The 25,236-nt window shown below is 33.8% G+C and overlaps 1 protein-coding gene across 9 annotated transcripts in view; it reads left to right on the forward strand.

The window, feature by feature from the left end:
* Positions 1-25,236, forward strand: part of FER (FER tyrosine kinase) — a 367,832-nt gene that overhangs the window by 26,774 nt on the left and 315,822 nt on the right. For 8 of the 9 annotated variants that reach the window (XR_004318629.1, XM_032476468.1, XM_032476472.1 and 5 more), the window contains one exon: positions 4,233-4,499. Coding sequence is in view for 7 of the 9 variants with exons in the window: in XM_032476468.1 (XP_032332359.1) it covers positions 4,293-4,499 (207 nt within the window). In the remaining 2 variants the exon portion in view is untranslated. Of the gene's footprint in view, positions 1-4,232; positions 4,500-25,236 lie in introns of those variants that run through there. The other variant, XM_014552733.2, reaches the window with a different exon arrangement.

Here is a 25,236-nt window from a genome sequence, read left to right on the forward strand (position 1 = left end):
AGAAAAGTGCACAAATCACAGGTGCTCAGCTTTATGAAATTTCACAAACTGAACACACTTGTGTAACTAGCACTAGCAGAGTAATCATTTAAAACATCACCTTTCATGACCTTGTCATTTTGTCTTAAAAATCCATTAATTAAAGAAATTTGGTCCTAATCAGTTTTCTTCACATTACAGTAGCAAGAGATAAATTGGTATGCCTTCTGCCACTGCTTGCCACATCTAGCTTGATTTTGGAGACTTTTTTTTTTTGCTTCACCCCCTGTTCACTTATTTTCTCCATGCTGCTTCTACTTCCTGAAATACATTACCTTTTTGACTTTTTGCAGTCTAAATCATGGTTATTATTCCAGCCTTAGTTCATATCTTGCAATTTCTAGGAAGCTTTCTTTTCTGGCCTATTCTAAGCTGCATTAATACTATCTTTTTCTCTTCAAAAACTCTTTAATTAATTAATTTTTAAAATAGGTTATATCAACACATTCACTTAAAACAAAATTCAAATGTACAATGAAAAGATGTCCCATCCTGTGCCCCACACACTACATGTTCTAGAAAAATTTTGTGCACTTACAAGCAAATTTAGTCTCTGTTATTCTTCCTCCTTTTTACACAATGTAAGCTTACCAAGTTCTGTATTTTGCATTTTTCCAGTTCTTTTACAAATTATTTATTTGTTTATTTGCTTATTTATTTATTGTTTTTGTTTGTTTTGGGGGGAGGTAATTAGGTTTATATTTATTTTAATGGAGGTACTGGGGATTGAACTCAGGACCTTGTGCATGCTAAGCATGCACTCTAGCACTGAACTATACACTCCCCTCATCTAGTTCTTAATGATAGTTCCATATCAATACAAAAAAAAATTTCTCATTTTTATTTTAAAGCTGAATGGTATTCCACTGAATGAATATGCCATGATCACGTCTACCACACAACATGGTGGTGAAGGTTGGGCACTGAACAAATTCACATAGGCTATGATTTGGATGGAACTCCAACACTATTGAAATGATGTTTTATATATATTATTTGATATCTATGGAAAATTATCTATAGGATATCATTTCCCTAATTCCTAAAGTATTTATAATCTCTACTAATTTGGTAATTGGACATAGTCTTAGTTAATTATGGAGTTGTTTTGAAATGTTTTTATTTGTCATTCCTCAAGGAGTAGTACCATGTATTAGATTATTTTATATTAACCCTGACCTAGAATATTGCTGTATATAAATAAGTCTTTAGGATGGGTTGGAGTGTTTTTCAGATAGCAGCCAGATTCTGTTTCCTTTTTTATTCTTTTAAGCTCTTTATAATCTTTTCAAAGTTTCTGATAACGGAAGAAAAAAAGATTGTCAAGGCTTAGACTAGAGCTAGATGTATTTAGAAGCAGAAATGATATTTATTCCAAGTTACAGAATTAAATGAACCACAACTCAGATACAGTTTAAAAAAAAAAAGCAAAATGTTTCACCTTTCTTTGTCCTCAAAAAAATGTTTCTTATTCTTTTATTGGAAACATGGAATGAGATAGAGTATATCTTCACGGAGACTTAGTTGAGCTATACATAAAATAACAGAAAAATGTTCATTTTTGTGACCCATAAAGATACAGTATATCAAAGAAAAAATTTTAAAGCTACTACCTACGAAGTGAAAAAACTGGAATTATACTACTTGATATTAAAGTGAATGTCAGGTCCCTTGTATTGATTTATTTATGTTAAGGCCCATTTAGTGTCCTGTTTGCTGAAGTACATTTTTCTACAACTTTTTTCCCCTCTTCTTGTTTGATCGTAAAATGGGGCAGTTTTCAGTTTGGAAAAACTGTAATTGTTGTTTTCGGCAAACCCACATTTTCACCATCTCTTTAGATGACGTCACTGAGGTTGGAGAGATAGACCTCTTCTCACTTTTCTGTATAGCTTAGAAGATTTCAGCTGAATTAACAAAAAATTGACTTCTGGTATGATGAGCCACCTAAAAATAAAAGATGTGTTTCTTTACTTCTTCTCACTGACCCTGAAGATTCACTATCTGAAGTTCTAGGAGAGTAGAGAGGAAAATAAATTCTATCATAGTTCTTGGGATTTATAGCAAACAAGCAGGATATTTTGGGGGAAGTTTCTGATAACCGTCCTTTAGATGATTGTAAGTTATGCTGCAGTGATTTTTCTAAAACAACTTTGAGATACAACTCACATGCTGAAGAATTCACCCATTTAAACTGTACAGTTTAGTGGTTTTGATTCTGTTCATGGAGTTGTCCTAAGCATCACCACAATTAATTTTTGAACACTTCCATCATCCCAAAATGAAATCCAGTACTCATTAGCAGTAACTCCTCATTTCACCTCAAATTCATTGGCTTTAGGCAACCACTAATCTAATTTTCTGTCTCTAGATATAGATTCTGGACATTTCACATAAGAAGGTAATGTAGTATGTCAGTCTTTTGGTTTGGCTTCTTCACTTAGCATAAAGTTTACAAGGTTTATCCATGTTGTGGCTTGTGTCAATACTTCATTCCTTTTCATTGCCAGATAAGATTTCTTTGTATGATACATCATGATCCATTGATCAGTTGATGAACATTTAGGTTGTTCCACTTTGTGACTCTTACCAGCGATTGTGTTTGAACATTCATGTACAACTTTTTGTGTAAGCGTATGTTTTCATTACTCTTGGGTATATACATAAGAGTGGAATTTCTGGGTTATATCTGATAACTCTGTGTTTAACTTGAGGAACTGCCCATTTTACATTTACATTAGCAGTATATGATGGTACTAATTTTTTTCACAGTTTCCAACACTAGATATTATCTATTTTTTTGATTATAGACTTCCTAGTGGTATGGAATGGTATCTCATTGTGGTTTTGATTGTTTGTTTTTCCTAGTGAATAATGATATTGAAAGTCTTTTCATTGCTTAGTGGACATTTATTTGTAAACCTTATTTGGAGAAATGTCTGCTCAAATCCTTTGCCCATTTGTAGTTGATTTGTCTTTTTTATTACTGAGTTCTAATAATTCTTTATATAATCCAGATAGAAGTATTCTTATCAGATATATGATTTATAAATATTTTCTCCCATTCTGTGGTCTTATCACTTACTTGATGGTGGCATTTGAGGTACAGAATTTTTTAATTTTGATGAAACCAAATTTATGTATTTTTATTTTGTTGCTTATACTTTTGGTGTCCTTTCTAGGAAACCATTACCTGAGCCAAGGTCACAAAGATTTACTGTTGTTTTCTTCTGAGAGTTTTATAGTTTCAGCTCTGATATTTATATCTGTGATTCCTTTAGAGTTAATTTTTCGTCTATGGTCTGAGAAGGCATCCTGCTTAATTCTGTTGCATGTGCAGTCCAATTGTCCTAGCACCATTAATAGAAAAGACTTCTTTTCCCCCATTGAATAGACTTGGCACTGAAGTGTGAGTCCTCAAACTTTGTTGTTCTTCTTCAGGGTTTTTTTGGTTTGTTATTTATTTGGTTATTCTGGCTCCCTTGCATTTCGATATATATTCTAGGATTAACTTGTTAAGTTTTGCAAAAAAAAAAAAAAGCTAGCTTAGATTTTAATATGGATTGAATTAAGTCTGTAGATCAAATTGAAGAGTATAGCTTTCTTAAAAATATTAAGTCTTTTGGCTCCATTAACATGAGTCTTTCCATTTATTTAGGTCTTCTTTAATTTTTTTCAAAAATGTTTTGTAACTTAAAGAGTAAATGTTTGGGTTAGTTTTGTAAAATTTATTCTTAATTATTTTATTCTTTGTGGTGCTGTTGTAAATAGAATTTTTTAATTTCATTTTTGGATTGATCATTGCTAGTATATAGAAATACAGTTGATATTTGTATATTGATCTTGCACTCTGTAAACTTACTGAGCTCATTTATTAGTTCTAATACTTTTTAAATTGCATTCCTTAGGATTTTCTATATACTGTGTCACAACATCTGCAAATATATTTTTACTTTTTCCGTTCCAATTTCAATGGAAATTATTTCATTTATTTTATTGTACTGGCTGGAACCTCCATTATAATTTTGAATAGAAGTGGTGAGAATCCTCATCTTATTCCTGATCTTTGGGGGAAAGCTTTCAGTTATAGTGATTTTTTTTTTTTTTCACTCTAAAAAGAATGGGCCATAACTTTGCTTTGAAGACTAATTTCCTTTTGATTTAAGATTTTTTCCTTCTGTTTACATATGCAGATATGTGCTGATTAGAAGGCTACTTGTGCAGTGTGGAGGATAAGACAGTGCCTTACAAAAATGGGGTTTGGGAGTGACCTGAAGAATTCACATGAAGCTGTGTTAAAATTGCAAGACTGGGAATTACGGTTACTGGAAACAGTGAAGAAATTCATGGCCCTGAGAATAAAAAGTGATAAAGAATACGCATCTACTTTACAGAACCTTTGTAATCAAGTTGATAAGGAAAGTACTATCCAAATGAATTATGTCAGCAATGTGTCTAAGGTAAGAAGAATGATTTCATCATTTATTTTCTATAGCATTATAGTTGTCCTTAAGGCAAATAGATCATACTATTGAATTAGCACACCCAAGTCAGCATTCTGAGTTAGTGGTTCCATAATCTTGCTGATTACAGAATCTCATGGGGGAAGTTTCAAAAATTCTAAAATTTTGGCCGTACTCCTGTTATTCTGAGTCAGGAGGTCTGATGTTTTTTAACTTTGAAATTTTTTTTTCCTAGTAGATAGCCAGATTATTCTAACGATCAGTTAGGTTTGAGAACCATTCTTAGAAATTTTGTTTTCTTTATTACCCTACCGTCTTGGGTCCCTTGAGCCTTGCTGTTTTCTTCTTTCAAAACAAGCTTTCATTATAACTCACCTTCTCTGAATTCTGTGATTCGTTAGTGCAGTGAATCACATGGAATATTTTAGTATATAGGTGTTCTTTGCTGTCATTTCATTGCTAAATAATAATACATTGATGATTTAATCACACTTAAAAATCCTTTGGATAAGCAGCATATTTTTTTAAACTCCAAGATTATAAAATATCATACAAAATTTAAAAAAAGGGCTATAAAAATAAAGACCAAAATTGTGCTGTTCTTTGAAGGCGTAAAAGGTAAAATGTTACACATCTGAATAATTCTTCAAGTTTTGGTGTATTTATTTTCATTGTCTTACTTAAGCATCACATTTTGCTATATTTATTCAAAGTTAAAATTTTTTTTAACCTTACTTTGAAAAGTTAAAAAAAATTGGTGTGTTTCTTGCACTCTAAGGGTGCAAGAAAGGGTCTTAGAATTTGAGTAAATTGTAGAGGAAACTGTTTCTTACGGGAAATGTGTGTGTGTGTGGTGTGTGTGATCAGGTAAATATTTGTGATTTCGTTGACTAACCCTAATGTTTATATCTTTCCTTTCCTGGGACAGTGAGATTCCCCAAAGAGCAATTCTCTAGTCTCTAGCCTGAAGGTAGGTTTGCCTGATGTGGCAAATTAAAATATAGAACACTAGTTAAATTTGCATGCAATATTTGAGACATGCATACACTAAAAATTATTTATCATTTATCTGAAATTCAAATTTAACTGGTGTCCTATATTTTGTTTGACTACTAGTGTTACGAATAGATAGGGAAAATACAGTGTTCAAAGAGTCATAATTTAGTTATTTCTCCTGTTTTTGGTCAGCTGTCTTGGTGTTACTGAGCGCAGAGCCTCTTTGGCTCATGTTTACCTCTTGTTTCTTCTGTGCTGGGGGAAGAGCAGTTGCGTGTCTGTGTGGGCAGAGTAGTGGGAACTATAGAATTTTGGCTGTTCCTCACATAGGCTTTGGGTCAGTCCTCCTGCTTCAGTGCCCTCTCCTTTACCTTCATTTATATGTCTTAGTTTCTAAGCTTTACTGGAGTTACCTGACCCTATAAATTGCCTCCCCCCCTGCCCCGTTTTACTTAAATATAATTGACATGCATCACTCTATAAGTTTAAGGTGTATAGCATGATGGTTTGATTTACATACATTGTGAAGTGATTACCGCAATAGATTTAGTTAACATCTACCATGTATAGCTATAATAAAAAGAAAAAAGTTTCTCCTTTTGATGAAAACTCTTGGGATGTACTCACTTAACAACTCTCCTATGTATCACATAGCAGTGTTAATGACAGCTGCCATGCTGTACATTATATCCCTAGTACTTATTTATCTTATGTACCTTTTGATCCCTTTCCTCCAATTCCCCCTCCCACGACGTTGCCTTTTCCCCTTGACTTCCCTTTTGCAGAACACTTAATGTTCAACTTTTCCTGATAGGCACATCAGTAACCACTTACTTGCTTTTCATTTTCTTGTATTTTGTTGGCATGTCTTATCTGTGATTGTTGCCTTTTCTGTTTTGTTTGTTATTGCAAGTGTATACTTTAAATAAGTATATTGTATTTTAGTGGGGTTTTGGAAAGGAGGGGAAAAATAGCCATGTGTTTTATTTACTATGTTTAACTGGAGTTACACTCTTTAGAAAAAGTAAGGTAGTGAAAGAAACAAGAAATAGGATTAATAGGTGAGAAGATGGAGGATTTATGAGGTTAGGATAGAGGAGGAATTATCCATGTGTGTACTGAAGTGTCATGTATTTTCGTGAGGAATAAATGGAGACAAATACTAAGATAATTAAGGAAGGCAGGCAGGAGAATTTTTGCGATGGGTAAGGAGGCTGGGAAAAGGTGACAGATTGGGAGGAAGTGGTTTTAAGGGAATAGTATTGCCTTTCACTGAAGAAATGTTGATAGATAACAGTTGAACAATGGTTGGAAACCCAAAGAAAAACAAGGAGTATGTCAGTCAGCCTTTCCTCTTGACACTGAAAATCCATCATTTATTCTACCTTAAAGAAAAGTCCAGGATATCCATTTTTTCTTTAGAGCACTGTGTTTTTGGTGTTGTGTCTAAAAAAAAAAAAACTTGGCCGTATCCAGAGGTGTTTTCTCCTATGTTTGCATCTGGAAGTTTCATGGTTTTAAGCATTTATATTTAGGTCTATAACCTATTTTTAGTTAATTATTGGATATGGGGCAAGGTATAGATTAAAGGTTTTTTTTTAACTAACAGATATTCATTTATTCCAGCAACATTGTCTCAATTGATATTCTGTTTTCTATTGCATTGATTTCTGCTCTGAAATCTATTAAATTTTTTCCCCACTTAATTTGGGTTTTGTTTGCTCTTTTTTTCCCCCTTGGGTTAATAAGGTATAAATTGAGATTATTAATTTAAGGCTTTTCTTCTATTGTAATTCATATAAACTTATAGTGTTTTTAATTTTGTCTAATTCTCATATGCTTATTTTCATTTTCTTTCAGTTTAGGATGTATTTTAATTTACCTTTTGATGTCTTCTTTGGACCATGTGTTCATTTAAAGTCTGTTATTTAATTTCCAAGTATTTTTTTTTCTAGAGATAATTTTGTTACTGATTTAAAATTTAGTCCCATTGTTTTCCAAGATTCTATTTTATGTGACTTGAATCCTTTAACATTTATGAATACTTGTTTCATGGCCTAGAGTATGTTCTGTCTTTCATGTGTACGTTATGTTCTGCTGTTGTTGTTTGGAGTGTTTTATAAGAGACAATTTAGTCAAGATGTTGATCGTAGTGTTCAAGTTGTTTGTACCCCTACCCTTTTTTGTCCACCTGTTCTATCAGTTATTGAGATAGGTATGTTGAAATCTCTGATTATAATTGTGAATATGTCTGTTTCTCCCTGCAGTTTAATCAGTTTTTCTTTCATGTATTTTGAGTCTCTGTTACGAAGTGGATAAATGTTTAGAATTGTTACTTTTTTATGATAAATGAATTAATTTGTATTTTAGGTGACTGATGTTTAGGATTTCTAAATCTGTATGAATTGACCATTTATGAAATTAGCTTCTTTATCCCTGGTAGTCTTCTTTGCTATGAAATCTATTCTGTCTGATATTAATATAACCACCCTAGCTTTCTTTTGGTTAATGTTAGCATGGTATGTCTTTTTTCATCCTATTTGTTATATTTAAAGTGGATTTCTTATAGGTAGAATGTAGGTAGGTCTTGCTTTGTTTCCTAATATGATAATCTTTGTCATTTAATTGGTGTGTTTAGACTGTTATCATTTAATGTGATTATTGATTTGGTTAAGTTTAAATCTGTCATGTTGCCATTTGTTTTCCCTTTGTCCTACGTGCTCTTTCTTCATTCTTATTCTCCTTTTTTCTCCTTATTTTGGGTTGAGTTTTTTTATGATTCCATTTTTACCTTCTTTGTTGGATTATCACCTGTCACTGTTTATTGTGTTATTTCAGTGGTTGCTTTAGGGTTTATAGGATACATCTTTAACTTACTGTACATCTATGTTTTAGGGATAATGTAGAACCTCATCTATATAATATCCTTGCCACACTATACCTCCATTTCTGCCTATCCTTTGTGCTATTGTTGACATAACTTTAATTCTACTTATGTTATAGGCCCCGCAATACATTCTTCTCCTCCTTGTCCTCCTCTTCTTCCTCTTCCTCTTCCTTCTTGTTATAAATAATTGATTATCTTTTGTATAATTTAAATAATAAGAACGTAAGCTTTTACGTGTACCCATTGAGTTACCCTTCATTTCTTTGTGTAGATCCAGGTTTCCACCTGGTACTATTTTCCTCCTGCTTGAAGAGCTCCTTTTAACATTTCCTGTAATGGAAATCTGCTGGTAATTCATTTTTTCAAATTTTGTAAGTGTGAAAATATTTTTGTGGTTTTTGTTTTCGAAAAGTATTTGCTATATATAGAATCCTAGCTTGGCACAATTTTATTTCACTACTTCAAAGATGTATTGTTGCCTTGCATTTTTTTTTTTTTTTGATAAATATTTGTGCCTAAGTTTCCCCTCCTCTGACTGTGCTTAAGATTTTCTCTTTATCACTGATTTTAGGCAATTTGTTATGTGCCTTTGTGTAGTTTTTTTCATGTTTCTTGTGCTAAAGTTCTGTGGATCTTAGAAAACTGGGGGCTTACAATTTTTAGATGCTTTAGAAAAATATCTGCCATTATTTTTTCAAAAATTTTTTTTAGTCCTTCTTCCCTGTTCTTTCCTTTGGGGGCTCCAATTTCATACATATTTGGCTGTTTGAAGTTATCCCTTAGTTTACGGGTGCTCTGTTTATTTATTTTTCTGTTTTCTGTGTTTCTGTGTTTCAACTGTGGCTAGTTTCTACTGTTATGTCTTCCATTTCAGTAATCTTGTTTTTATGTAGTGTTACTATCATTCAATGTATTTTTCAGCTCAGATATTTTTCACTTCCAGTACTTTCCTTCTTTCCTTCCTTCCCCCTTTCCTTCTTATCTTCTTTCCTTCTCTCTTTCATGTTGGGATAATTTTTTTCTTAAATTCAGGTAAAACTGGTACATATTAGTTTCAGGTGTACAACATAACCGATATCTGTATACACTATGAAGTGATCATTGCTGTAAGTCTAGTTGTCAGCCATCACCAAACACTTGCTCTCTTCACTCTTTACACCTACTCCCCAGCCCCTTCTGTCTGATAACCACCAGTCTGTTATCTGTACTTGTGAATTTTGTTTTATTTTCTTTGTTTGTTTTGTTTTTTGGATTCTACATATACGTGAAATCATACAGTATTGATCTTTCTCTGACTGACTTAGTTCATTAGCGTAATGCCCTCAACATCCATCCGTGTGGTCACAAATGGCAGGCTTTCATTCTTTGTAATGGTTGGATAATATTCATGTGTGTGTGTGTACATGTATACATCTTATTTATTTATTTATTCATGAGTGGACACTTAGATCATTTTCGTATCTGGCTATTGTAAAAAATGCTGCAATGAACATTATGGGTGTATGTATTTCTTTGAATTAGTGTTTTTGTTTACTTTGGATAAATATCCAGCAGTGGAATAGCTAGATTGTACGGTACTTTATATATTTTGAATATTAGCCCCTTAGTGGATATATAATTTGCAAATATTTTCTCCTATTCAGTAGAGTGACTTTCTGTTTTGTTTATGGTTTCCTTTACTGTATAGAAGCTTTTTAATTTAATATAATCCCAATTGTTTGTTTTTGCTTTTGTTGCCATTGCCTTTGGATCAGATCCAAAAAAATATCTCTGAGAGTGATGTCAAGGATCTTCCTTACGTATGTATTCTTCTAGGGGTTTTATGGTTTATGGTCTTACATTCAAGTCTTTAATCCATTTTGAGTTGATTTTTATATATGGTATAAGACAGTCATTCACTTATATTCTCCTGCATGTGGCTGTCCAATTTTCCCAATACACCATTTATTGACGAGACTATCCTTTCCCATTTTATAGTCTTGCCTCCTTTGTTGTGAATTGATTGACTATATATGTCTGGTTTTATTTCTTGTCTCTCTGTTTTGTTCCACTGACCCACATGTCTCTTCTTACTCTACTGTCATAGTGTTTTGATTACTATTGCTTGATTACTGCAGTTTGAAATGAGGTATCATGATACCTCCAGCTTTGTTTTTCTTTCTCAGGATTGCTTTGGTTATTTGGGCACTTTCGTCCCATACAAATTTTAGAATTATTTGTTCTAGAACTGTGTAAAATGTCTTTGGAATTTTGATAGGGATTGCATTGAATTTGTGGATTACGTTGGGTCATGTGGACATTTCAACAATATCAATTCTTTCAACCCATAGTCATGAAATGTGTTTCCATTTATATGTGTTTTCTTCAGTTTCTTTCATAATGTCTAATAGTTTTAAGTGTATAGATCTTTTACTTCCTTGGTTAAATTTATTCCTAGGGATTTTATTCTTTTTGATGCCACTGTAAATTGAATTGTTTTCATAATTTAGCTTTGTGATAGTTCATTATTTGTATAGAAATGAAACACATTTTGTATATTAATTTGTATCCTGGAACTTAACTGAATATATTTATTACTTCTAAGAGTTTTTTGGTGGAGTCTTCAGGGTTTTCTATATGTAGAGTCATTTCATCTGAAAATAGTGGCAGTTTTATTTCATCCTTTCCTATTTGTATGCCTTTTATTTCTTTTTCTTGCCTAATTACCAGGGCTAGGACTTCCAATACTATGTTGAATAAAAGTGGTGAGACTGGAGACTGATCTTGGATGAAAAGCTCTCAGCTTTTCACAATTGAGTATGATGTTGGCTGTGAGTTTGTTATATATGACGTATACCTATGTTGAGAATTTTTATCATGAATGGATGTTGAATTTTATCATATGCTTTTCCCTATCGAGAAGATCATATGATTTTTAGCCTTCATTTTATTAATATGGTGTACCATAGTTATTGATTTGCAGATGTTGAATTGCATCCTTGGAATTCCTGCATCCTTGGAATTAATTCCCATTGTTCATGGTGTATGATCCTTGTAATGCATTGTTGAATTTGGTTTGCTAATATTTTGTTGATGATTTTTGCATTTATGTTCATCAGGCATATTAGCCTGTAATTTTCTTTTTTCATTGGTATCTTTGTCTGGTTTTGGTATCAGAGTAATGCTGGTCTCCTAAAATGAATTTGGAAGTCCCTCTTCTTCAGTTTTCTGGAAGAGTTGGAGAAGAAGAGATATTAAATCTTCATTTAATATTTGGTAGAATTTACCAATGAATCTGTGTGGTTCCGTAGACTTTTGAATGTTGGGTGGTTTTTTGATTACTGATTCAGTCTTCTTACTAGTAAAGAGTCTATTCAGATTTTCTACTTCTTCATGATTCAATCTTGGGAGCTTGTGTATTTCTAGGAATTTATCCAATGTTTTTCACTTTTCTAGTTTTTTTTGACATGTAACTATATTTGTTACATTTGTATCCTAAATGTATCCTTTGTATTTCTGGGGTATCAGTTGTAACATCTCTTTGATTTTATTTGAGCCTTCATTCTTTATCTTGGTGAGTCTAGATAAAGGTTTTTCAATTTTATTTTTCGTTTCAAAGAACTAGTTCTTAGTTTCACTAATCGTTTCTGTTGTTATTTTAGTCTCTATTTTATAATTTCTCCTCTGATCTTTATTATTTCCTTTCTTTTACTAACTGTGGGCTTTGTATGTTCTTCTTTTCCTAGTTCCTTTAGGTGTAAGTTAGATTATTTGGGATTTTTTTTGTTTCTTGAGGGCCTTTCTCTATTTCAGCTTCCCTCTTAGAGCAGCATTTAGTGCATTCCATAAATTCTGGGTTGTTTTATTCCATTTTCATTTGTCTCATAATATTTTTAATTTCCACCTTGATTTCTTTGTTGACACATTAGTGGTTTGCTAACTGTTTAATCTTCATATATTTGTGATTTATCCAGTTTTCTTCTTATAATCGATTTCTAGTTTCATACCATTGTTATCGGAAAGATGCTTGATATGATTTCAGTCTTCCTAAATGTATTGAGACTTGTTTAATGGTTAACATGTAGTTTATCCTTGAGAATATTCCATGTGCCTTTGAGAAGAATGTTTATTCTGCTTTTGTGTGGAATATTCTGTTTATACCTTTTAAGTCCATCTGGTTTTACATTTCATTTAAGGCTAATGTTTCTTCATTGATTTTCTGTCTATATGATCTATCTATTGTTGTAAATGGGGTTAAAGACTTCTACTATTATTATATTGCTGTCACATTTCCCATTGAGATGTGTTAATAGTTACTTTGTATACTTACACGTTTCTGTGTTAAGTGTGTAAATATTTATAAATATTATATCTTCTTTTTGGATTGACCATTTTATTATTATGTAATGTGCTTGTCTTTTTTTTTTAAACATTTTTTAACTGAGTTATAGTCATTTTACAATATTGTGTCAAATTCCAGTGTAGAGCATAATTTTTCAGGTATACATGAACATGCATTCATTGTCACATTTTTTTTTTTTTTGCTGTGAGCTACCATAATATCATGTATATATTTCGCTGTGTTATAGAGTATAATCTTGTTTATCTATTCTGCATATGCCTGTCAGTATCTACAAATTTTGAACTCCCAGTCTGTCCCTTCCCACCCCCCCACCCCCTTGGCAACCACAAGTTTGTATTCTATGTCTAGTCTGTTTCTGTTTTGTATTAATGTTTTGGGTTCTTTTAGATTCCACATATGAGCAATCTCATATGGTATTTTTCTTTCTCTTTCTGGCTTACTTTACTTAGAATGACATTCTCCAGGGACATCCATGTTGCTGCAAATGGCATTATGTTGTCATTTTTATGGCTGAATAGTATTCCATTGTATAAATATACCACATCTTCTTTATCCAGTCGTCTGTTGATGGACATTTAAGCTGTTTCCATGTCTTGGCTATTGTAAATAGTGCTGCTATGAACATTGGGGTGCAGGTGTCTTTTTGAAGTAGGATTCCTTCTGGATATATGCCCAGGAGTGGGATTTTTTTTATTATGTTCTTTGTTTTAAAGTCTATTTTGTCTAATGTAAGTATGACTATTCCAGCTTTCTTTTCATTTCTGTTTGCATGGAAAATTTTTCCATGCCCTTCTTTTTCAGTCTGTGGGTCCTTAGATCTAAAATAAGTTTCTTCTTCATAATGTATGTTAGTCTTGTTTTGTTTTGTTTTGTTAATCCATTTAGGCGCTCAGTGTCTTTTGTTGAGTAATTTAGTCCATTTACACTGAAAGTAAATATTGGTGGGTGTGAACTTATTGCTATTTTGTTAATTGTTTTCTGGCTTATTTTGTAGTTTCTCTTTCTTCCTGTCTTTATCTCTTGCTCTCTTCACTTGTGGTTTTATGAATTGCTTTAGTGTTATGTTGAATTCTATTCTCAATATCTTTTGTATGTCTGCTGTATGTTTTGCTTTGTGGTTACCTTGAGGTTCACATATAGCTGTCTCTGTATATAGCAGTCTGTTTTAAATTGGTAGCGGCTTAAATTCGAATACATTCTAAAAACTTTACATTTTTATTGCCCTCCCGGAAACTTTGTGTTTTTGTTGTCATACTCTACATCTTTTTTATTTTGTGTATTCCTTAACTAATTATTGTAGTTTTAATTTTCCTCCTTTGGCTTTTAAACTTCATACTAGCTTTATAAGTGGTTAATACTACCTTTCCTATATATTTGCTTTTACCAGTGAGACTTTCACTCATATATATATATACTATAATATATATATATTATTGTTAGTTGGTGCTGTCTTTTCAGCCTAAAGAAGACCTTTAACACTTCTTGTAATATTGGTTTAGTGGTGATGAACTCATTTAGCTTTGCTTATTTGGAAAGCTCTTTATATCTCATTCAATTCTGAATTGTAGTCTTTCCAGGTATAGTATTTTTGGTTATAAATTTTTTACTTGCAGTACTTTGAATATATTATGCCACTCCCTTCTGGTCTGCAGAGTTTCTGCTGAAAGGTCAGCCAGTAGTCTTAACGTGGGTTCCCTTTTATGTAACAAGTTGTTTTTCTCTTGCTGCTTTTAAGAGTCTCTCTTTATCTTTAACTCTTGACAGTTTATTTATAATTTATCTTGGTGGTCATCTTATTTAGAACTCTCTGTGCTTCCTGTATTTGTATGTCTGTTTCCTTCCCCAGGTTAGGGAAGTTTTTGGCCATTATTTTTTCAAATAAGTTTTCTGCCCCTTTCTCTCTCTCTTATTTTTCTGCTCCTTACCCCCGTGGGTTCCCCCTGGCCTCCATAAAGTGAATGTTATTTTCCTTGATGTTGTCTTGTAAGTCTCCTAAGTATCTTCACTTTTTAAAATTCCTGTTTCTTTTTGCTACTCTGTTTGGGTGAGTTCTGCTGGCCTATCTTCCAGGTTGCTGTTTTGTTCTTCAACTTCATCTAGTCTGCTTTTGAACCCTGTAGGGTATTTTTCAGTCCAGTTATTGTATTCTTCAACTCTGTGACATCTGTTTAGTATTTTCTTGTATTTCTTATAGGTCTCACTGTGTTCATTCATTCTTCTTCTTAGTTCAGTAAGCATCTCTTTAACTCTTTATCAGGTATAGTATTTTACTTGTCTCTGTTTCATTAAGGTCTTTTTCTGAGGTTTTGTCTTATTCCTTTGGAACATGTTCCTCTGTTTCTTCCTTTTGCTTGACGCTGTGTGTTTGTTTCTATGTATTAGGAGAAATAGCTATCTCTCCCAGTCTTGAAGGACTAGGCCTTATGTAGGAGATGGCTCTTATCATTCAGCCTTATCCTAGCTCTTGGTTATCTCTGAGACCTTTGTGATTGTCTGAGTAGCCTGACTTAAAAAAAAAAAAGTTTATTTATTAATTTTTTGGGGGTGGGGGTAATTAGGTTTAGTGCCACCATCCATGAGGAAAATCCCAACTAATTCCTGTCCATCCAGCAGATACTTTAAGATTAGCAACGGAATCTCCTTCATATATAATCCAGTCACCTTTCAAACTGCTGCCTTTGTGCTGTTTCCTGGAACCAGTGAGTCCACACATGAGCCCTGCAACAGAAGTACCTCAGATGGCCCCCTGGGTGTAAGCCCCATTGGTTTCTAAAGCCAGATGTCTTGGCGGCCTTGTCTCTCTGGTGTGGGTGTCAAGGGTTTAGGTGCCCAGTGCGCGGCACAAATACTTTGATCCTCAAAGAGAGGTCTGGGCTTATGAGATGCCTCCCTACCGTGTATCAGTGTGTTGGGATGGGGTTTTAGGTGACACTGCATCTTTGCCTCTACTGCCCATCTAGTTTTAAGTTCTTTTTAGCTGAAATTATTCCAGATGTAGATGTAGATTTGGTATGTCTTGGAAGAGGGTGAGATCAGGCTTGCTATGCCACCATGTTGGACTGCCGCCCCTCCAACCCCTGGGCTCTTGAATAACCCTATCAGTGATTTTAACTAACCCTCTCCCTAATCTCTCCTGTTCCAGCTGTGTCCCTTCCTCCCTCCCCCCTCCTCCTCTGGCAGTGTCACTTCCTGTCTCACCAGTATTTCAATTTACATATGCCTGTGTGCCAGTGCTTTATTTTTTCATATCTGCCAGATTCAGATCCTCCTTTTGCCCCATGCCTGTACTTATGGTGGAGGAATTGGAGAGAAGAAAACAGAAACTTGAGTAGTTGAGCCATTTTCATGTTGAAAATTAACAAGTCGTAAATAAATGAATCATCTGTAATAGTTCAGTTTGAATCTTTTAAAATATTTTCCATTTGTCTAATTAATATAATTTATTCTTTTTTTCAGTTTCTTGAACAGATGGAATACAGTCATAATAACTTTTATTCCTCCTGTCTTCTATCACCGGTGCTACTTCTGGGCCAGTTTGATTGATTTTTCCCCCTTATTTTATATTCCTGCATCTGCATGTCTGGTAATCTTTGATTTGATGCCAGATATTATGAATTTAAATTATTAGTTACTGAATAGTTTTACATTTCTTTATATATTATTGAGCTTTGTTGGGATATAGTTAAGTTACTTGGACATAGCTTGATCTTTTTGGTTTTTGTTTTTTATATTTATTAAGTAGCCCAGCAGTATGTGTAGTCTAGAGTGAATTTATCTCTTCTGCTGGGGCAAGATCATTCTCAGTATTCAGAGGATGCTCCCCATATTATGAGGTTTTATACTCTGGCTGTTGGAACCTGGCACAATTCCGTGGTCCTATGTGAGCTCTAGACAGTGTTTTCTGTAATCCTTACAGATGGGTTATTTCCTTGGCATAGAGTAGTTTCCTCACATCCTGAGCTGATCAGCACTTAGCTTAATATTTGAGAAGGAGTCTTTGTGGATCTCCTGAGTCTTCTCTTCGTACACCTCCCTCCTCTGCAGTACTGTGTCCTTGTGTCTTCTCCAGTACTGTACCCTGATGTCTCTTTGCTCTGAACAGTCTCTTTAACTCACAGAGATAACTGTGTTCTACTTGGCTCTTCTTCCCTGGGCCATGGCTTGTACATTTTCTCCATTCAGTAAGCTGTGATAATCTCAGGACTCAGTTCATTTATTTATAGTCTTTCAGAGTTCAGTGTCCTTCCTTGCCTAATGTCCAATGGCTTGAACATTATTTCTTGTATTTCGTCCAGTTTTTAGTTGTTTTATGCAAGGGGATAAATATGTGCCTGTTTCTCTATCTTGACTGGAAGCGGAAGTCTTGTAACTAGTGATTTTTATGTCTTTACTTAAAAAATTTAAAATATACAGCAGAGTTTCAAGAATAGAACAAAAAACAGAGTCCCCTATCTACTCTATTGATTAGTTAACATTTTGCTGTATTTGATCTGTGGTTCCCTTTTTCTCTTAATATAACTTATATATATATATATATATATATACATATATATATATGTTTTGAATGATTCACAAGATAGTTGAAGACATCATGTCTCTTTATTCTTAAATATTTAAGCATGTATTTTCTAAGAACAAATCCACAATATAATGATCAAATTTGGGAAAATTGGCAATGTTACCACGCTATTATCAGCTTTTGTCAGTTGTTCCAATATTGTCCCTTTTTGGCAAAAAATTTTTTTTTCATCCTGATTCAGAGTCTAATCCAGAATCACTCATTTCATTTAGTTATGCTTCTTCAGTTCCTTTAATCTGGAATGTAAGTGTGAGAAGTCACACTCTGTGCCATGTAGTTTTCCTTTTTTGGTTAAAGTTATTTTGAAGTGTGTACATTCTGTCTTTAATCCTGAGGGCATGGTTTTTGTGTGGTTTTACTTTTATGTTTTTATTGTTTGTGTTGCATTTGGAAGAGATGTTGGGAGATAGAAGCCTAGGTAGCCATATTTGCTTTTAGTTACCCGAACTCTTTCCCTGTCATTCTTCGAATACTTCTTATTTCCTGACTTAATAAAATACTCCAGGCTCATCTTTTGAATCTTCCCTTTTCCAGTCCTTCATTAAAGTCTTTCCCTAAGGGATTTTTGGTTCCTTTTAGCAGAAAGAATATTTAGATATTCAGCCAAGTTACTATGTTGGAATATTATGTCTCAGAGTATATTGCAATCACAAGTAATGCTGTAATGAGTAACTTTGTTACAGATATGTTTTTGTATCCTTATGAGTATCCTTAGAGTAAGTTCCTGGAAATGGAGTTTCTTGGTCAAAGTGTAAATGTTTTTGCTATATATTGCCAATATAAATAAATATAAATTTCCTTTATAGCCCTGTATCATTTTGTGTATCCAACAGGAATATGTGAAACTACCAATTGTCACTTAATCTGGGCAACAGAGTATTATTGTTAATCTGATAGTTAAGAAATGATACCTACTATGGCTTTTAATTTATACTTCACTAATTATGAATGAAATTAAATACCTTTTCATATGTTAATGGCTATTTTAGTTTGAAGGCTTGTTTTGCTCTATGCTAAAGGTGAATTTTATCTTGTGTTTTTTTACACATCCTCAATTACACTTGTCAGAAATAAAAGACATCCAGATGGGAAAGAAGCAGCAAAAAATTGTCTCTGTCTGTGGAGGATGTGTTATTATATATAGAAAATACTGAAGATGCCACCAAGAGACTAATGAAACTAATAGATGAATTCAGTAAAGTTGCAGGATAGAAAATCAATGTTCAAAAATCATTGGGTTTCTATACATTAACAATGAACTATCTGAAAAAGAAATAAAGATAACAATCCCATATACAATTCATCAAATAACATTAAAATACTTAGGAATAAAGTTTACCAGAAAGGGAAATATCAATACACTGAAAATTGTATAAGATATTGATGAAAGAAACTGAAGGAGATACAAATAAATGGAAAGGTATTCTGTGCTAATGAAATGGAAGACTTAATATTGTTAAAATACCCTTACTATCCAAAGCCATCTATAGATTCAGTGCAATTCCTATCAAAATTCTAATGACATTTTTCACAGAAATAGAAAAAAAAATGTTAAATACACATGGAACTACGAAGACCTGGAATAGCCAGAGTAATTCTGAGAAAGTAGACAAAGCTGGATGCATCACAATTCCTGATTTCAAAATTTATTATAAAGCTATAGTAATCAATACAGTATGGTACTGACATAAAAACAGATACATAGACCAGTGGAACAGAATTGAGAGTCCAGAAATAAACCCACGTAGATGTGGTCAACTAAAGTTTGGCAAGGGAGCCAAGAATAGTCTAATATTGGATGTTAGGAAAACTGAATGTGCCCATGTAAAAGGATATTTAAAATTGGACCCCTATCTTACACCACTCACAAAAATTAACTGAAAATGGATTGTAAACTTAAATGTAAAACCCAAAACTGCAAAGCTACTAGAAGAAAATATAGGGAAAAAATTTCTTGACATTGGTCTTGGCAACAGTTTTTTGGATATGACACCAAAAAGCTCAAGCAACAAAAGCGAAAATGTATAAGCAACAAAAGCATTAATAAAAAGCTTCTGTACAGCAAAAAGACAAAAACAAAAACAAAACCCTCAGCAAAATGAATAGGCAACCTACAGAATAGGAGAAAAATTAGCAAACTGTTTTTTTGATATAATATCAAAAATACAAGGAACTCATATAACTCAAAAGCAAAAAAAAATCCAGTTAAAAATTATCATGGCAGCATGAGATGATCCCTTTGTCTCTCTCCTTTAATCTGCAACCAGTAAAGCATCCATAACTCAACAAAGGAGCCTATTTCCTAAACACTAGAAGGCTGGAGAATTCTGCACATCATTACATCTAAAGGTGGGTATATTGAAACAGATAGAGGCGGGAGATGGGGAACAGTGAAGGCAGTGCATGTGATCTCATACCCTTGAGCCTGCAGACTCAGAGAACCTCGTAGCACCAGGGGAGGCAGCTTACACACCAGATTCATGGCTGCACAGGTACCCACAGCCACCTGGAACTCAACAGCAGTGGCAGTGGAGCCTGCAACCACATCCCTCCAGCTGCAGATGTGCCAACCACTCCAACTCCTCCCCTATGTCCCCCACCCAGTGGCAGAGCCTGTGTACCCTACAATTCTGGCCACAGCAGAGACACATGAGGCCCTGGCTGCCATACACCCTTTCCCTCCACCTGTGGCAGCAGAGCCTGCCATTCAGGAGACTGAAAACTGAAAACACAGAAGCACCTGACATCCTGGTGCCTCAGTGGGTGACACTGCTGATACCAGCAGCATTAAGGCACCAGTGACCCTGGAGGCACAAGCAGTGACATCTAGGGTACCGGGTGACACCTCTGATAGAGGCAGTGGAAGGTGTAAAGTGCCAGCTCTCAAATACAACCAGAGCTCAGGTAAGACAAACCAGGAATTTGTGCTGTAGTGCCATCTACTGGGAAATAAAAGAGCGACTCTATTAACTTACTGAATCCTTAGAATCAAGAGTTTTTTTGGTTGTTTTTTTTAAAGCTTTATATGAAGAAGAAAGCTATTCTCTTCTTCAGATTTGCTGGCAGAGTAGCAATTCATTAAGCACTATGAAGAACCATGGTAACACAGAATTGTAAAAGGAAAATGACTATTCTCCAGAAAATAAACTTGAAGTCATGGAATATTGCAATCTGATAGAATTCAAAATAGCTGTCATGAAGAAACTCAGCGATGTACAAGAAAACTCAGAAAGGCAATTGTATGAGCTCAGGAATAAAATTAATGAGCAAAAGGAATACTTTACCAAAAAGATTGAAACTCTATATAATAACAAAACAGAAATTCTGGAGTTAAATCAATAAATAAGATGGAGAACTCACTAGAAAGCTTTGGAAATAGAGCAGACCATATGGAAGAGAGAATTAACAAGCTCAAAGATAGAAATCTAGAAATGGTATAAGTAGAAGAGGAGAGAGCATTAAGATTTAAAAAAGAAGGAGGAGGAGGAGCAGGTGGAGGAGGAGAAGAAGGAAGAAGAGAAGAAGAAAAGAAGAAGAATAAGAGGAAGAATAGGAAGAGGAGGAGGAGAAGAAGAAGAAATTCTGTGAGAACTATCCATCTCTTTTGGGAAGGGCAACATTAGGATAATGGGTATCCCAGAAGAAGAGGGAAAAGGGAGCCGAGAATTTAGTTAAAGAAATAATAGCTGAGAACATCCCAAACCTGGGGAAGGAACTAGATATATGAATACATGAAGCTTAGAGAACTCCTAATTAATTCAATGCAAAAAGACCTTCTCCAAGACACATTACATTAAAATTCTCCAAAGGAAATGTGAAGAAATGATTTAAATATTTTTTCTAGTATTATTGAGATATTATTGACATATAACATACTTAAATTTAAGTTGTATGATGAGATGATTTGATACCCATATGTATTGTGAAATGGTTACCATAGAGAAGTTAGTTAACATCTCCACCCCTCACCTTTTTGTGTGTGTGGTGATAACATTTATGATCTACTCTCTTAACGAGTTTCAAGTATATAATGTGGCTAATGAAGACACAATTTTAAAGGAATCCAGGGAAAAAGGATGGTAACCTATAAAAGAATCCACATTTGGCCATCAGTAGATTTCTCAGCAGAAACTCTACCAGCCTGGAGAAAGTGGATTGACATAATCAAAATATTGATATATTAAAAATATCAGCCAAGAAAATTCTGTGCAGCAAAGTTATCCTTCAGATATGAAGGAGAAATAAAGACTTTTGAAGACAAATGAAAGCTGAGGGAGATCATCACTGTTAAATCTGCTTTATAAGAAATGTTGAAAGGAGCTCTTCTACCTGAAATGAAAAGGCCAACATGCACAAAACTATGAATAAGGTGATAAATAGAAACAGAATCAGAAAATTGCAACTCCATATCAGAATAAGTTGTTTAAACACTTAATTATAACATGAAGGGAAAAAAGCAGTAAAAGAAAAAAACCTACAGCTACTTCCATTTGGTAATAAACTCACAATATAAAAGGGATAATTTGAGATGATAAAATATAAAATTGGAAGTGGAAAAGGATGAAACCATATAGGCAAATGAAAATGCGATGTTGTCAGCACAAAAAGGACTATTTTATCTATGAGATGTTTTACACAAACTTCATGGTAACCATAAAACAAATCTAGAGCAGAGACATGAAACAAAAAAGAGGAAACAGAAAATACTCTTGCAAAACCACCAAACTAAAATGGCAGACAGAAACACAAGGAAAAAGGAATGATGGAATTATAGAGCAACTAGAAAACAAAAGATAAAACAGCAGAACTAAGTACTTAAATAGTAATAATTACCCTAAATGTAGATGGATTGAATCAAAAGACACAGAGTGGCTGGCTGGATTAAAAAATAAGGCCCAACCATATGCTGCTTCCATGAGACTCATCTTAGCTCTAAAAACAAACATAGGCTAAAAGTGAAGGGATGGAAGAAGATACTCCAAGTAAATGGCAGTGAAAAGAAAGTGCCAACAAATTGGACAACCTAGAAGAAGTGGATAAATTCTTTAGTGATACTTTACAACCTTCCAATACTGAATGACAAAGAAGTAGAAAATCTGAATAGAGTGATCAGTAAGAAGGGGACTGAAACAAAAATCTCCCCAAAACAGAATTCCAGGACTAGACAGTTTCACTGGGTAATTCCGCCAAACATTCAAAGATTTAATACCTGTACTTCTTAAACTCTTCCAAAAAATTGAAGAGGAAGGAATGCTTCTTAACTCATTTTATGAAGTCAACATTATTTGGATCCCAAAACCAGACAAGGACTACACACACACATACAAATTACAGGGTATTATCTCTGATGAACAAATATGCAGAAATCCTCAACAAAATATTAGCAAGCCAAAGAAACAATACAGTTGACCCTTGAACAACACAGATTTTGAACTGCACAGGTACACTTATACACAGATTTTTTTTCAGTAGTAAATACAGTACTATATGATATGCGGTTGGTTGAATCCAAGGGTGCAGAACCTTGAATATGGAGGGCTAACTATGGGACTTGGGTGTCTGCATGTTTGGTATCTGTGATGGGTCCTGGAACCAATCCCCCTTGTATACTGAGTGACAACTGTACATTGAAAGGATCGTACGCCATGATCAAGTGTGATTTATTCCAGGGATACAAGGATGGTTTCACATCCACAAATCAATCAGTTTGATTCACCACATTAACAAAACGAAGGGTAAAAATCATATGATCATCTTAGTTGATGAACAAAAAGAATTTGACAAGACTCAGCACCCATTTGTGGTAAAAACTCTCAATAAAATGTGTATGGAGGAACATACCTCAATATAATAAATGACATATTGACAAATCCACAGCTAATATCATACTCAAAGCTGAAAAATTTAAAGTTGCCCCTCTAAGATCAGGAACAAGACAAGGATGCCTACTCACACTTTTATTCAACATAGTACTAGGAGTCCTAGCCACAGTGATTAGGCAAGAAAAAGAAATAAAAGGCATTCAAATTGGAAAGGAAGATTGAAACCTGTCACTATTTGTGGATTCCATGATTTTATATGTAGAAAGCCCTAAAGACTCTATCAAAAAACTATTAGAAATAATCAATAAATATAGTAAAGTTGCCAGGTACGGAATCAATATATAAACATTTTAAAATTGTTTTTCTGAATATTTTCAATCTGAGGTTGGTTGAATCCACAGATGAACCAGCTGATATGGAGGGCTGACTTTATGCCTTAACCATTTAATACATGTAAAATCATACGAAGTTTTTATTATGTTTCCTTGAGGAGTTTTTTGAGCGTTGTGCCTCTAATGCCATTTTCCCATATGCTGTGTGGTTTTTGTTGTGAGATCTTGCACAATCCAGTGATTATTAGGGTCACAAATGTTTGTTGCAGGAGAACTTGTACATTAGAATTACTTCAGAAGCTTTAAGATACTGATGCCTGGCCCCATCCCAAACCTATCAAATCAGAATCTCAGGTCATGGGATTCAAGAATTGGTAGTTTTAAAATGCCCTCAGGTGATTCTTACTGCAACCCAGGTAGCTTTGAGAAAATGCAGAAAGACAGGCTCTTCTGAATGGAAACTACCTAAGGTTTCCTCTGTACTTACAAATGAGTCTTTGAAAACCTCAGTTTTAGGGAAATTTAATGACTTGTCTTTTGGATTTCTGTATCTCATAAGGACTCAGATTCTAAAAAACATTCTTATTTTGTAATAGTCCAAGTCTGAATAAAAAACTGATTCAGAGAAACATTTTGAATTATTGTGTGGTACAGAAGCTACACATTCTTCTTCATGCATTTTTATGCTGTATTTAAAAAATATTCAAGAAAGAAGAAAGAAAGCAAGTAGTTGGAAGATACAGTCTACAGAGAAAAGCTATTTATGACAACTAGTATTTAGGTATTTTTCAAGCTTGAGTCATTCTGTTGATTATTTTCAATGCTTTACTGTAATTATAGCTCTAGTAGTAGTTTGTTCTTTGACTCAATGTCCTGGAATAAATACTTTTTGGTATAAGAACTCAGAACACTTCAATTACTACCTGTTTATGAAATACTGATTTACCTTACCACACATCTGTTAGTTCAGAGGTGGAAAGCATGATGTGCTTTTCTAAAATATGGAAAAATTTCCCTTAAATGTAGTTTGCTCTTTTCAAAAGTTGAGTACAGTGTTTACTTTCTTTATATTGTATATTCATTCTAATATAACCAATACTCCTTACCTATATTGGCTTTCTAAGAGTAAAATAGACATTTTAGGAGTTATACTAATTATTTTAGAAACTTGCTGTGCTATTTAATATGCTATTTATTTAACTGATCTCTTTTTGGGAGGGGAGGTAGAGGAGAATAATATTTCTGTAAATTGAATCATTACTCCTTCTTTTTTACTGTGAAATAAGGGATGCATTTATTTCTAGGGATTATTTTTGGTCACAAGATGCCAACATAAAATAATCACATTTAGGAATTCAGAAAATCTTTTGAAATAATGCATTTCATGTAAAAACAGTATTTTATAATATTAATATTATTTAATGTACAACTTGGCATTCTGAAAATTTTTCTAAAACTTAAAAGTACTAAACCAGACATTTGTTTTCCCAGGACATAGAGAAATGTGTACTCTGTCTCTCTTAAAGTGATGCTGTTACTAATTATCCAGTGTGGAACTGGGGTTGGTTAGATAAGAAGATGGTGATTTATTTCTTAATTGTTATTGCTTAGGGATATTTGAAGCATTGGTTATGATTCTAGTTAGAAACGCAAAGAGTGAGAGGCCTCTTCTGTTTTCACCTTCATTTCTTCTAACAGAGTATGTCATATCAAGTACTCTCTAATCTTGGCCTCAAAGGGCTTCTTCACCTTAGCTGCTACTCATGCTACAAAGCA

The sequence above is a fragment of the Camelus ferus genome, chromosome 3 (genome assembly GCF_009834535.1).
Source record: "Camelus ferus isolate YT-003-E chromosome 3, BCGSAC_Cfer_1.0, whole genome shotgun sequence".
NCBI lineage: Eukaryota > Metazoa > Chordata > Mammalia > Artiodactyla > Camelidae > Camelus > Camelus ferus.